Source organism: Neodiprion virginianus, chromosome 5 (assembly GCF_021901495.1).
Source record: "Neodiprion virginianus isolate iyNeoVirg1 chromosome 5, iyNeoVirg1.1, whole genome shotgun sequence".
Lineage (NCBI taxonomy): Eukaryota > Metazoa > Arthropoda > Insecta > Hymenoptera > Diprionidae > Neodiprion > Neodiprion virginianus.
The window spans coordinates 29212401-29225142 of NC_060881.1; the positions used below are offsets into that span (position 1 = coordinate 29212401).

Here is a 12742-nt window from a genome sequence, read left to right on the forward strand (position 1 = left end):
CATTACCCACCATTTTTCCTAAGGTAGACACACATGGAACACAAGTTGAAGGCGCATCTACAGGTTCGGTTTCTTGCACTCCTGGGATATCCAGCAGCTCGAATCCCCGTCCCTGGGGGTTCTTCACGCTCCCGCACATATGTTTACAGTCGTATAAATACGTCAGCCTGTTTTATTCAAGCCAAGACGCCTCTGCACCGCCATCCGAGATTTTCCCAAGGCCATGAAAACGCTGCATGTCTACAAATATAACATATATTTTAAATAAAACAAGACTACATTGAGGAAACAAATTCGCTGGCGTTGGAAAATAATGTATTGCGAAACAAGGAGGCAAACTCGGTATTTTCAAGCCGCGCGTAAGTTTGCAATATGAGTCATAGGTGAAGTCGAAGGCGAATATTGCAAATAAGCAAGGTAAAAAGACCATTGTCGCCTCCTTGTTCTACACGATTCTTTATTTAACAAGAGTACGTTACGCGTTTTTTCACAAAGCACAAAATTGAGGTTAGGGTCGCCTAATTTCAGGATTGTTTGCGACTGCGCATGCGCAGAGTCGATAAAGAAAAGACGACTTTCAACTCCTAGGTTTTAAAAATTCTCTTTATTGTACTCCGCGCATGCGCACTCGTGACTCACTCCCTCCGCCGCTAAAGCAGTTACTTTACTTACCGAACACAGGCGTGAAAAACCGCATAAGACATGCTTGCGTTGTTCAAAAATAATACTCCACCACTGAAAATACTTCGAAGCTTCGAGGAGCTTCTTTCCTGAACTTGAGTTTCTCAGATATTTTTCGGTTCGAGACGTTTATGTCTCTATAATACACGTGCCGCGGGAATTGGATTGCACGACGAAATGCGGCACATCAATTTGAATTCTTCGTTTAAGTGCGGATAGACGGAACAGTCTATAAGGTATATAAACTACTTGGCGATAGATTGCGACGTGCGGTGGCGAATTTCTGAGAGCTTAAAACACCCGGCTAGCGTTGAATGGAGGAATTTCGAAAAAGGATATGGCGAGTAAGAAAAACAAAAAATGAAGATGAACGAAAAAAACGAATGCAATAAAATATTGGAACGGAGCCAACTGGCTTTTATCCAACCAATCCGTTCTCAGACTTTTACATATACGTATGTATAGATATATGTATGTACATACATATATTATGTATATTATTCAACACGATCCCACAGTTGCGTACATGTTTGTATATATATATATATATATATATATACACGTACGTGTTCAGGGTAAATATTATACGAGCACGAGTATAACGTGGCAACGATAATTTTCCTTTCGAAATTCTTGGAGTTTCCAATTTCTGCTAAAATGTACAAAGTTTCACCTACTTCAAGGTGCACGTAAAACGTGGTGAATTTTTTTTTTTTCTCGATTCACTGCTGCAGTGCGGACGAGGGCTTTGACGGCACTTATCCGACGAACGTCGTCGTCAAGAGCAACGGCACCTGCCTCTACGTACCTCCAGGTATATTTAAGAGTACCTGCAAGATAGACATCACGTGGTTTCCCTTCGACGATCAACGGTGCGAGATGAAATTCGGCTCGTGGACTTACGACGGTTTCCAGGTAAGAATTTCAAACATAAGTCAGCGATTTTTTCCTTTTTCCTAGAGGTTCATAAATATTTTAGACACGTTTTTATTAGACCCCCCATTCAATTTTTTCTCTTTCCCGTTTTCAATTCTTGAACTAGAAGCGTCGATGCGGTGAAGTTTTTAGTTTCGAAAGTATATCCCAATCAAACTCTCCTTTCTTCGGTAAGAATTTTTCGCCATCCCTGGCAACTTTTTGTCGATCCTAAAACTGCTTACCGAAGCTCCACCGAAAGCGAGGATAAGAAAAGAGTCTAAACTAGGAGAAAGGTTCGAAGTCAGCTGTAACAGCCGTTTGATTTTTTTTTTTTTTTATCATCTCATTTTTGATACCCAAGTAAAACTCCGCTTAGATTCAAGTTTCACGATCCGATATGAATTTTTGATTGTTCGACAGAAGTTAAATTGACTACGCGTTAAAAATGTATTAAAAGCCAATTTATGGACGCCCAAGGTGTGTGTGTGCGCAGATCTTGGTAGTTATTATTCAATTGGGATCGGAGGAACTGGGTCAACGAATAAATGATATTTGAACTGACGTCCTGGACAAACTTACAAGGTGGAATGAGAAAATTGTTTTCTTAGTCTTTGCTTCCCACCCTATCGCCCTTCCTCTCTCCCTTTCTGTCTTTCCTTTTCTTTTTCAACGACCTTCTCCCTCACCGACTAGCTCAAGCTAGCTACCGAGTCGATTATTACTCCGCCCAGCTAGGAGCCATTCGTCGATTAGTGAATACCTTCACACTCGCCCACGCGAACTGGAAACGGACAAATTGAATTTCTTCGGGAAAGTTCAAGAACGGTGAGTGGGCTGATCAAATTCCCGTTAAACTCAGTCAGCCGGTCGATTTCGATAATGTACGGCGTATGATGGGGCGATTCATTAAGAAGAAAAGCCGGCATGACGTTTGTACATAAACAAACCCGAAGTAAAAACGTATACAAAGAAAAGTTCTACCGCCCCTCTAAGTTTTTTTCTCATACTCTTTCCACGATACACGTTTTCTTCTGATTCAGCATCCGTTAACCCGCTTCGTTCTTCAGCAATTCGAATTGAATTCGTCCCACTCCGGCGCTTAAGTCGAGAAAAATAAGCTGCAATAAATCCGTTAATATCGTCTTCGTCCAAGCACTCAATCATTTCTTCGACTTTCAGCTGGACCTGCAGATCCAGGACGAGGCTGGGGGCGACATAAGCAGCTTCATCACGAACGGGGAGTGGGACCTTCTCGGTGGGTACATTAGATCCCTCTTCAACTTAGTTTTTATCCCTGTTGACCGTGGCATTAACGGCCTTCAGCCATCGCGGCATCTCTCTCAACTTCTGGAATAGTTCCTCCTTATGCTCCCAGCAGCGACTCACGCTCTGCTGAGAATGGGCGTATAAAATATAACACTGACATGTAGCATCAGCCACTGGGGGGACGTAGAGGGACTGACACCGGTCGTAACTCCTCGACGGGATACGCGATCCTCCTCGTCTTTTCCCCGGCTTACGTCGTCTGAATATATTTCTTCAGGGTACACCGCGTGCGTTACATGTATACCTTGTGCCGCCACTTTTCTCTCCCGATTTCACTTTTACCCCGACTCCGTCATTTCCCTCCCCTTCTCCCTCTCACCCAACAACCTGCGAAAGTAGACCAATAGACCAACTGCTCCGTGGTCATTCGTCTTCGTCCGAGTCACCGAGACTTACTCAACGCAAAAACTAAACGACATTTCCATGGGTTTAATCAAAACGTCGCTCAAAAGAGATGACCGTACCTTATTCTCATTCGTCTCATTCTTCTTCTTTGTCTTTCTCCTTATCTTTATCGCGGAGAACGAGAATCGAGTCGGTCTCTTAGTCTCCCGGAACGACAAACAATTTCAATCCGCCATTCGGGCGAATGTCTTCGTTTATTTTCTGACATTAGAGTGCCGTTTTCGCGTGAAGAAAAAAACCGCGTTTGGTTACCGGCTACTCGTTTTTTACCTTGCGAACGTTTTACTGCTGCAACAGAGAAACTATGTCGGTTTTACAGGTGTGCCTGGAAAGAGGAACGAGATATACTACAACTGCTGCCCGGAGCCGTACATAGACATCACATTCGTTGTTATAATAAGGAGACGCACCCTCTACTACTTTTTCAATCTAATCGTGCCCTGCGTTCTGATCGCCAGCATGGCCGTTCTCGGCTTCACCCTGCCTCCCGACTCCGGGGAGAAACTTTCTCTTGGTGAGAATCGGTTACGTAATATTACGTCTACCGTAACGTTATTTTATGCGGTTACTAATCACTGAGAGTCCATTAACCGTTATCCTATACCCAATCGACTTACAGGAGTCACCATTCTGCTGTCTCTCACCGTCTTCCTCAACATGGTAGCGGAAACAATGCCCGCCACTTCGGATGCTGTCCCCTTGTTAGGTCAGTGTAAATAAAGTAATTCTACGCCAAGTGGAAACGAGTGGCACTCTGATTCATTATTCGTTTTCAGGTACATATTTCAACTGCATTATGTTCATGGTCGCCAGTAGCGTCGTCAGTACGATTCTGATCCTGAATTATCATCACCGGAACTCCGACACTCACGAGATGTCCGAATGGGTAAGTAGGAGCATCTTATAAAAATTTCACCCCGTGGTAACCTTTCCTCTCAAACGATGACACGTTGAGAAATAATGAGAGATTTCATAAACCAGACCCCTGATTGGGTCCGAAGCTGATGAAGCGGTGAAAGCTCGATCAAACCTAGTAATCTCGAATCAGGGTTGGGAACTTGTTCAAACCTGCAACTCTGAAGCTCTGAGAAACGTCCGGCGAATTCCCAGACCTTCGAATCCTCATCTACGATAGTCGTACTCTATTATAGACCTCGCCACATGTCTGACCCCAAAAGGTGCGAGTCGTCTTCCTCTACTGGCTTCCCTGCGTCCTTCGGATGTCGAGGCCCGCCGACAAGGAGGAAAAGGAGACCCAAAAGTCGCAGAAGCCCTCGCCGGTGATGGGCTCCAGCAAGGCCTACGGCGACCTCGAGCTCCATCAGCGGAGCAGCAAGTCGCTTCTGGCCAACGTCCTCGACCTTGATGACAACGCGCTCGCCTCCCACAACAACCTCCTGAACAACGTTTACAGCACGCCAGGCCCCCACCACCCGGGGCACCCCGCTCACATGGGCGGCACCATCGGATCCATGGGCTCCATGGGCTCCATGGGGTCCATGGGACACGGTCACAGCCACGGACATGTCCACACGACGCCTCATCACCATCATCATCACGCCCACGCTGCGCCCCCGAGTTCGACGCCGCATCATCAGCATCCGACACCCTACACCAGTGCCGCTGCCCACCACCATCAACACCCCCAGGACGCGGGGCCCCCCCAAGTCGAGACAATACTGCAAAGCGCATGCTTCTGCGCGAGATACGAGCTTATTCTCATTCTCAAGGAAATGAAGGTACGCTTTCACCATCTAATTCACGCTTGGACCCTGATCGTCCCACCTTTTTTTTGCAGCAGCAGCAGCTTTTTATTTATTAAACTACTTTTTTTGGTAACAACTGCCGTGTTTTTTGCTTTCATATGGTCCCTGAAATATTTCAAAGTCTAAAAAAAAAAAAAAAAATATATTCATTTATTCAGTTTCAAAGATGGCACACGTAAACAAATGGTAGAAATTTACAGTTTTGTACGAAGAAAAGTATTTTCTGCTCATGTGCCATGAAAATTTGAATGCAAATTTTTACACAAATTTAATATACACCAAAAAATTGAACAGAATCTTTTCAAAATTTTTATTATTGTTGGTTTTGGTTGTCCAAAACCATATTGGATCCGCCATTTTGAGTTTCCAAATTTCGTGTTCAAATTCGTAATCAGTGATCCCAAAAACCGTGTAAAATAAAGTTTGACGAAGTCAAATAACTTTTTGAATTTACGTCCGCCATATTGAATCCGCCATTTAGAATTTTCAAATTTTTAGTTCCGATTCGTAATCAGTGACCCCATAAGCCCATATATGCAAAATTTCAAGTGAGTCGCATCTAAGGAAAAATGTATGCACGAAAGGGTTAACGTTGTCGCAGGCCACTGGCAACTCGCCAAAGTTTATATACTCTGCTCCAAGAGCTTGATACGGAAATTTTATCACCTGTCACAGGCGTCAAACGGTGATACGAGTTACAGAGGTCGATGCTTTTTCGTTGGTTAATATTTTTACATCCATTTTCCACGCGACATAACCTCCATCGTCGAAAAGCTAAATCAGAAAATAATGGACCGGGAGATGAACTGATTTACCAGTTTATTATTTGTTTCAAGTAATAAGAAATCTTTCAAAGCATCCGTGTAAAGTGATTGCTGAAATCCGACGTAATGAAAAATTCAAAGGGTGAAAAGTACGACGCGGCAAATATGGAATGTTTTGTCGATATTATCTATAAATCATCTCCCACGTGTTCTCAAAACTATTTTGATAGGCATACAAAATAATGGTTATCGAATTTTTGACTTTGGAACAGCTAAAAATTAATGTCCAAGTTATTAAGGCCGGAAATGTGATGCAAACATGTAAAGATACTACCTTACCCAAAAACATTTAACTATATCTCTTATATCGCCATTTTATTGTAACACAAGTGATTCAATTTTAAAAAAGTCCCCTGTTCATCGGTTAAAAGGAAATCGTAATTGGGCCTCAGTATACCCGATTTTGTGCACATTATTTTCTGATATCGTTTTTACAGATAGAAGAAAATCACAGCTAACCAAGTGTTTTGTTTATTTCGATCCGCCGCACCCTTCCGCAACCCTTTTGCTCCAAGTAAAATTCAAATCAGTCAAGTTAATTTATTCCAACTAACGAATTTGCGATACAAACTGAATTCAAAATGCTCCGATTCCCCGCACAGCAATAGCTGAAAAAATAATTCACATTCTCGTGAAATCGTAGAAAAGTAAGCTTATAAAAAAATCCTACAAAGCAGCTAAACGTAATTTGAACGATTGCATAGTCTTGCAGAGACACAGTTTGAAAGAAGGAAAAACATAGAAATAATGCTGATAGAAACTGAAAGGTTTCGCAGAGTAGTCGTTTTTTCATCTTAAAGAATGTAGAGTCCATCGGGGAAACGAAGAAATTCAAAGAGACTGAACTACTCCGAAACATATCCCCAATTTTCCTCCGCGAAGTATCAATTTGCAAACGTCCGCAGTAAGGATATAACGTGTGTACAACATACGTGAGTGAAAAGTAATACCCAGAGATATTCGTATCGGGTAAAATTTCATCAGGGTATAATATTGTTCGTACCTGAAGTCGTACATGATTCAAATTTCAAACGTATCGATAGTCAAGTGATCCGATCTGAATTTATTTGGATGATTGAGTTTTCGATTGATTTTCATTATCCGGGAATGTTTCCATCCCATTTATATACACATCGTTCCTCGATTATTCACACTCGGTTAACCCGCATGATGTGCCTTCTCCAAAAAACGAACGACACAATCCGCTACGGGTAGGATAACGGATCATGAAGCACTCGGATGCTCTGGAACCTTACCGGAGCTTACGGCTAATCGCAGTACAAAAGAAATATTGAACCTCGGCTCTGCGGGAGTCGCTTTTTATGTGCCACCGTCAGCTCGGCTCACATTGCCAAGCCAAACACAGAATCCAATAATCCGCACGCGTTGCAGCCGGGACTGATAGTTTTTCACTCGTTAATATGGGCCACCGCGGTGTCGAAACGTGGTTTATTCCGATTTCTGTTTTACTGACCTCGTATTTTCATTTTTTTCTATCCTCCAGCCCCGTTTTTCTCTTCCCAATTCGCTGCGGCGCTCCGTCAACAGTACCGTGTATATGGTGCGTTCCGTGCCAACTAGGACACAGACTGCAATGGGGATAAAAATTCACGGGGTGCAAGCACGGATCGTTGCCGCGATTATCGGGTTCTCTGCGTAGCTTTCTCTTTCTGAAAATTGGTACTCTGAAAGAATGAAAATCGACGAAGAAATAGTGACACTGTATTGTCAGAATGAAATACGCCGACGCTGTAGACGGTGGAAATGTTATTGTTACCATGGGATAGAAAGGAAAATAGGATAGCACGAAATTGGTTATTCGTCATTTTTCACTCCCGGCTAAAACCGCATTTCGGGATAATACAATACCGCGAAGAAAATAAACTAAGATATACCGTAAAAAACGTTCGCCTTACCGGAGTTCTCCATCATTCTATACGTCTTTTCTACGACGATGATAAATATATGCATGAAAAATGTTTCTTTTATTCTTCTCTCTTCTTGTCTGTCTTACGGTCTTTTTTCTCTCTTTTCGTTTCTCCCCTTCTTACATCCCGGAAAATAGTGTATTAGCCGTGCTACGATGCGACATCTGTGGATATTACATAGGAAAATCCGTGAATCGTACGAAGGGAATATACAATACGGTATGGTGTCTGGTTGGCTCATAATCGGATGACATAGAAAGCCTGTACATACCGTACATGTAGACTTTTATGAATATTTCATCCGACCTTTCGTGAACTTTCAGCTTCTTACCTTAAAAGCATACACCACACACGACCTTACAGGTTTCAGGAGTGCCGATATATTTTGGCCTGTCGTGTGGTGAACATCATAACGTCATGTGACAAGGTCTTTTGGACGATGCAAAGTTTTCTGTCCTTTTCTTTTTGCCATCCTTTCATGGCCACGATTCTTTCAAAGGACAGTCAAAATTTCAGGTGTTTGCATTAGGATCTTCTATAATCTGGATTGTCTTCCTCTGCTCTCGTTACAGGTAATAACGGATCAGCTGAAGAACGACGACTTGGAGAAGAAGGTGAGCAACGATTGGAAGTTCGCAGCGATGGTGATCGACAGGATGTGCCTAATAATATTTACCCTGTTCACGATCATCGCCACCATCACCGTCCTATTCTCAGCCCCTCATATAATCGTCACGTGATTCGGAGGGGTTCTCGATCGTCGTCGGTGTTGGATAATAATAATAATAATCAAAAACGAAACTGAGATATCGAAGGAATATCGTTACTGCTGCCGCTGCTGCGAGTCCACGAATGAATATTATATCCATTTACGATTAGGCCGCAGTAAATTGATCGTAAAACGCCCTGCACCGTATTTGTTGTACATGAATTTTTTACGCTTGACAAAAGTGTCGTTTATTATTCAATTTTATCTCGCGATAGCCCAACGTTAATACATTTAACACAAAAAAAAAAAAAAAACACACACACACACCCAATTGTTGCAAACGCCGCATCGCAGGTTGTCGAACTTTCGCTTTTCGAATACCATTTTTCCCCATGTACTACGCATACAAATACAATATATCACAGCTAGATAAGAAAACAAGAGAAATCAAACGGTGCGACTAGCTAACCGAAGGCAAGGGAATACGGTGAATTAAAGACGGAGAAAAAATTATTCAAGAGATAATTAGTAAAAGTGCAGCGTGGAGAACCAACGATTACTGGTTGGCTTGTCCGATTGTATACCTAACTGTTGAACAGAAAACAAATATGATGAAAAATATGGAACAGGGACAACCGAATCAGCACTAATGTTAGAATTTCATCGAAGACTTTAGCAATAACACACAAACACACATCCACACACGTTATGTATTAATATGATATGCAAATTTACACACGCACACACGCCGAACAGCCGACCTTCGACATCAGACTACAATGTAATCACAATAATGTAGACGGCTCGATCAGATCGATCCGAAATCGACGTTTGAGAAATTGACACAGCTCCCCAGATCAGCAGTTTATTCATCGAGTCCGTCGAGCTGATGAGAACGGGGGAGATAGTCGGAAGTGCAAAAAGATAACGATACGGAAAGAGAAAGGAGATAAGCGCACACATACACACACGTATTACTATATATTATACATATATTCTCAACTACACAATGAACTGCCAAGGTGATTCAAATGCCAGTGAATTTTATTAATCCGTATATCACTAGTGAGTATTATTATTATTATTACTGTAATCATTAGCCGAGAATTCTAATGAAATTAATCGAATTGCGACGGTGACGTGACTTATAATGCGCGGGTGGTTGGTTTTGAATTAAGAGTCTTATCATTTCACAACCAGCACTTTATATCTAACGATCTGCACGTTTCACTGGTAAACGGTGATTATCGTAATTGAGTAAAAAATCTCGCGCATAGGATTATTCGATATGAAAATTGCATTTCAAGCTCATGGTCGACGCGCTGCGATACGGGTATAAATTGTTTCGGTATCGGTAATACTCGTAAACGCATTTTATACATGTATTTTCTTCTAATTAAACTTCGTACATTCAGGAGAATCAATTTTAACCAAGGAAATAACCGTCACACCGAATCTCATCTCGTCCGGCTACGTAGAGACAAAGACTACGTGAAGCGGGAAAATGGCTGCCATAGTGAAACCAGCGGCTCACCTCACGCCTTTGCCACACATTTTCCATCGACCGGAACATAAACTGGAAAAGATATAATTGTCAGTCAGTTTTCCAGCGACGGCATGGTTGAGAAACCTCTTTACTTACCATTTTTGTACAATTACGACGCGACCATGAGCCTTAAAAAAATTCACTGTAAATCCTGAAGTACCAACATAGTGTGTGTTAGAAAAAAAAAAAAAAAACGAGTACCGATTTCGCGACGCATCGTCAGTGTTGTCCCCGCGTGGAAATAATTAATAATGCATCGCCATGAGTAGCAATTGACTATGAGCTCATCATTTTCCGTTTCTTCTGTCTTCATTTTTTTTTCTTTTTTTACGCTTCGAAGTCTATGAATTGTGAAAAAACGCAAAAAACGAGGGAAAGATAATGATAACAATATGCAATAACTGAAAAGAAGAAAAAAATTACGTTTTATAAAATAGTCTACTTTGGGGTCAGGTTACTCATAAATTGTGAATCTCACGTTGGTATACGTATGTATGTACATAGAGCGGTTCTTAAAAAGATCATTTTTTAATATTGACCGGCTTACCCCCAAATCGACTTAAAATAATTTAAAAATAATTCCCTCATTTTTTCAGATTTTTATCTTAACTCTAAGTCGTGGCCACAAGAGGGTGAATTTCCCCATTCAACTCTTTCAACGGCACCCTGAATCTACCAAACAGATTTCGATAACATTTGGTACAGGAGGGTTTCTTGAGTCACTGATCACGATTCTGAACTCGAAAGTTCAAAGTTTAAAATGACGGATCCAACATGGCGGACCAGAATCCCAAGTCACTTGACGTTGGTATTTTGGGTTCACCATATTGGATCCGCCATTCTGAATTTTCAAATTTTGAGTTCAGATTCGTAATCAGTGAGCCAAGAAGCCCCCTTGTACCAAATTTGCCCCTAAAAGGGTTGAATGGGGAAATCCACCCTTTCGAGGACAGGGGTTAGAGTTTAGATTATTTGGAACCGATTTGGGGATTCGAGCTGGTCGAAATTCAAAAATGACATATTCAAGGACCGCCCTAATGTACGTACCTAAATGAACTTTGAATATTTGATACAGTCTCAGCATACATCTGCACCACCGTTAGGTGCGAATGTGTGTAGAGCCGCGACAAGTAGTCGCGACAATGAGAGACGAAGAGACAAAGGGACAAAACAAAAAGAGCTGGGTACGAGATTGTACTTGAGATGGCGAATAAAGTCTCGTCGCGAAAAGTGTTCCGCCTCGCTATTTGCACCTCTTTGTAGATCGATGGAACACTTAGACCGAACGATTAGACCGTTTCAAACATCGGCGTCACAATGATATAAATAATTGCTGATCAATCGAGAAGAGAGCCTCTGATATGCTGCAGTTTTCGCACTTTGCACGACGAACGTACGCGACACACTTTGTACGTGTGGAAAAGCGGTTGTATACAAAAAAATGTTTGAAAAGAGAAGGCGTCGGGCAGAGAACATTTTCGGAAAGAACGTAACGAGTCGGTTGTTATTTCGAGACAGTTTTTTCGTTGATTTGACTCGTTGTATTCGTTATTGTTGTTTCGAATTTTTATTTCCGATTCGATTACCCGAGCCGTTCCTTTTCATAGGTAATCTCTCTCACGGCGGGTGCAGTGTTAATCGATAACTGACTACGAGATACAAAACCGTTGCGAAAAATCGAGCAAATAACCATTAATACGGGGAAATGATACGAAAGGAGACAGACACGAGTAAAGGAAAGAAAGAATGACGGTAGGGAGAGAACGAAAGAAGGAAGAAGTATGATGCTAAGAAAAGGATTCTGAATATTTATTTGTTATTGTTATTATTATTACTATTATTATTCCCATTATTTGGAATATTATTATTATTAATAATGTATGATAAAAATATGAATTTTTCTCGGCCATTGGCAATGACGCGACAACCAATCACGTTATAAACTTTTAAATATAATATAATAATATTCAAAGTTATACACATATACGTATATGCGTATATACCCATATATATTCTATTTATAAATATATGTTATATATATATACATATATATATATATACATATACAAGTGTGTGTATATAACTATATAACGACGTTGTTAATAATGTTAAAAAGTGATGATAAAGAAAAAAAAATTTAAATAACGTATATAATGTATCGTATAAGGATTAAACATTTCGGATTGATTAAATAACGATTGCAATCCTTGATGATGCAATTCACGGCGATGGCGATGATGATGATGCTGATGATGATTGTAATGATAATGATAACGATGACGATGACGATGACGTTGATGATTAATTAACTTGGTTTAAGGGCTTGAAGGAAAAAAAAAAAAAAAAGAACGAAAAAGACAAAAAATGTCGAGATCCAGTATAGACATTGTTGCCTAGATAGATACCTGTTTACTACCTGTATATGCGTAGTCGTAATATGTTTTATTCACATCGGAGTGAGGCTAAAGAACGTTTGATATTACACAAGCATACATTATGTCTCCATGTATATGTATCTGCAGCGAAACTCGAAACTCGTTCTACACAAAAAGAGCAAGGGAAAAGAGGATAATGAAAGATCTTGTCGACGTGCCAAATTCCTCGATGACGTTAATTTGCCTAGGTTTAAATAGAGAGAA

General features: G+C 41.1%; 1 protein-coding gene across 4 annotated transcripts in view; it reads left to right on the forward strand.

Moving 5' to 3' along the window:
• The window catches only part of LOC124304697 (acetylcholine receptor subunit alpha-type acr-16-like), a 39639-nt gene extending 27140 nt beyond the window's left edge, over nucleotides 1–12499 (forward strand). For all 4 annotated transcript variants that reach the window (XM_046763243.1, XM_046763242.1, XM_046763245.1 and 1 more), the window contains 7 exons: nucleotides 1416–1596; nucleotides 2779–2854; nucleotides 3650–3844; nucleotides 3950–4036; nucleotides 4107–4216; nucleotides 4509–5069; nucleotides 8421–12499. In XM_046763243.1, coding sequence (XP_046619199.1) covers nucleotides 1416–1596; nucleotides 2779–2854; nucleotides 3650–3844; nucleotides 3950–4036; nucleotides 4107–4216; nucleotides 4509–5069; nucleotides 8421–8588 — 1378 coding nt within the window. In that variant the 3' untranslated portion in view covers nucleotides 8589–12499. The remainder of the gene's footprint in view (nucleotides 1–1415; nucleotides 1597–2778; nucleotides 2855–3649; nucleotides 3845–3949; nucleotides 4037–4106; nucleotides 4217–4508; nucleotides 5070–8420) is intronic.
• The last annotated feature ends 243 nt before the right edge of the window (nucleotides 12500–12742 follow it).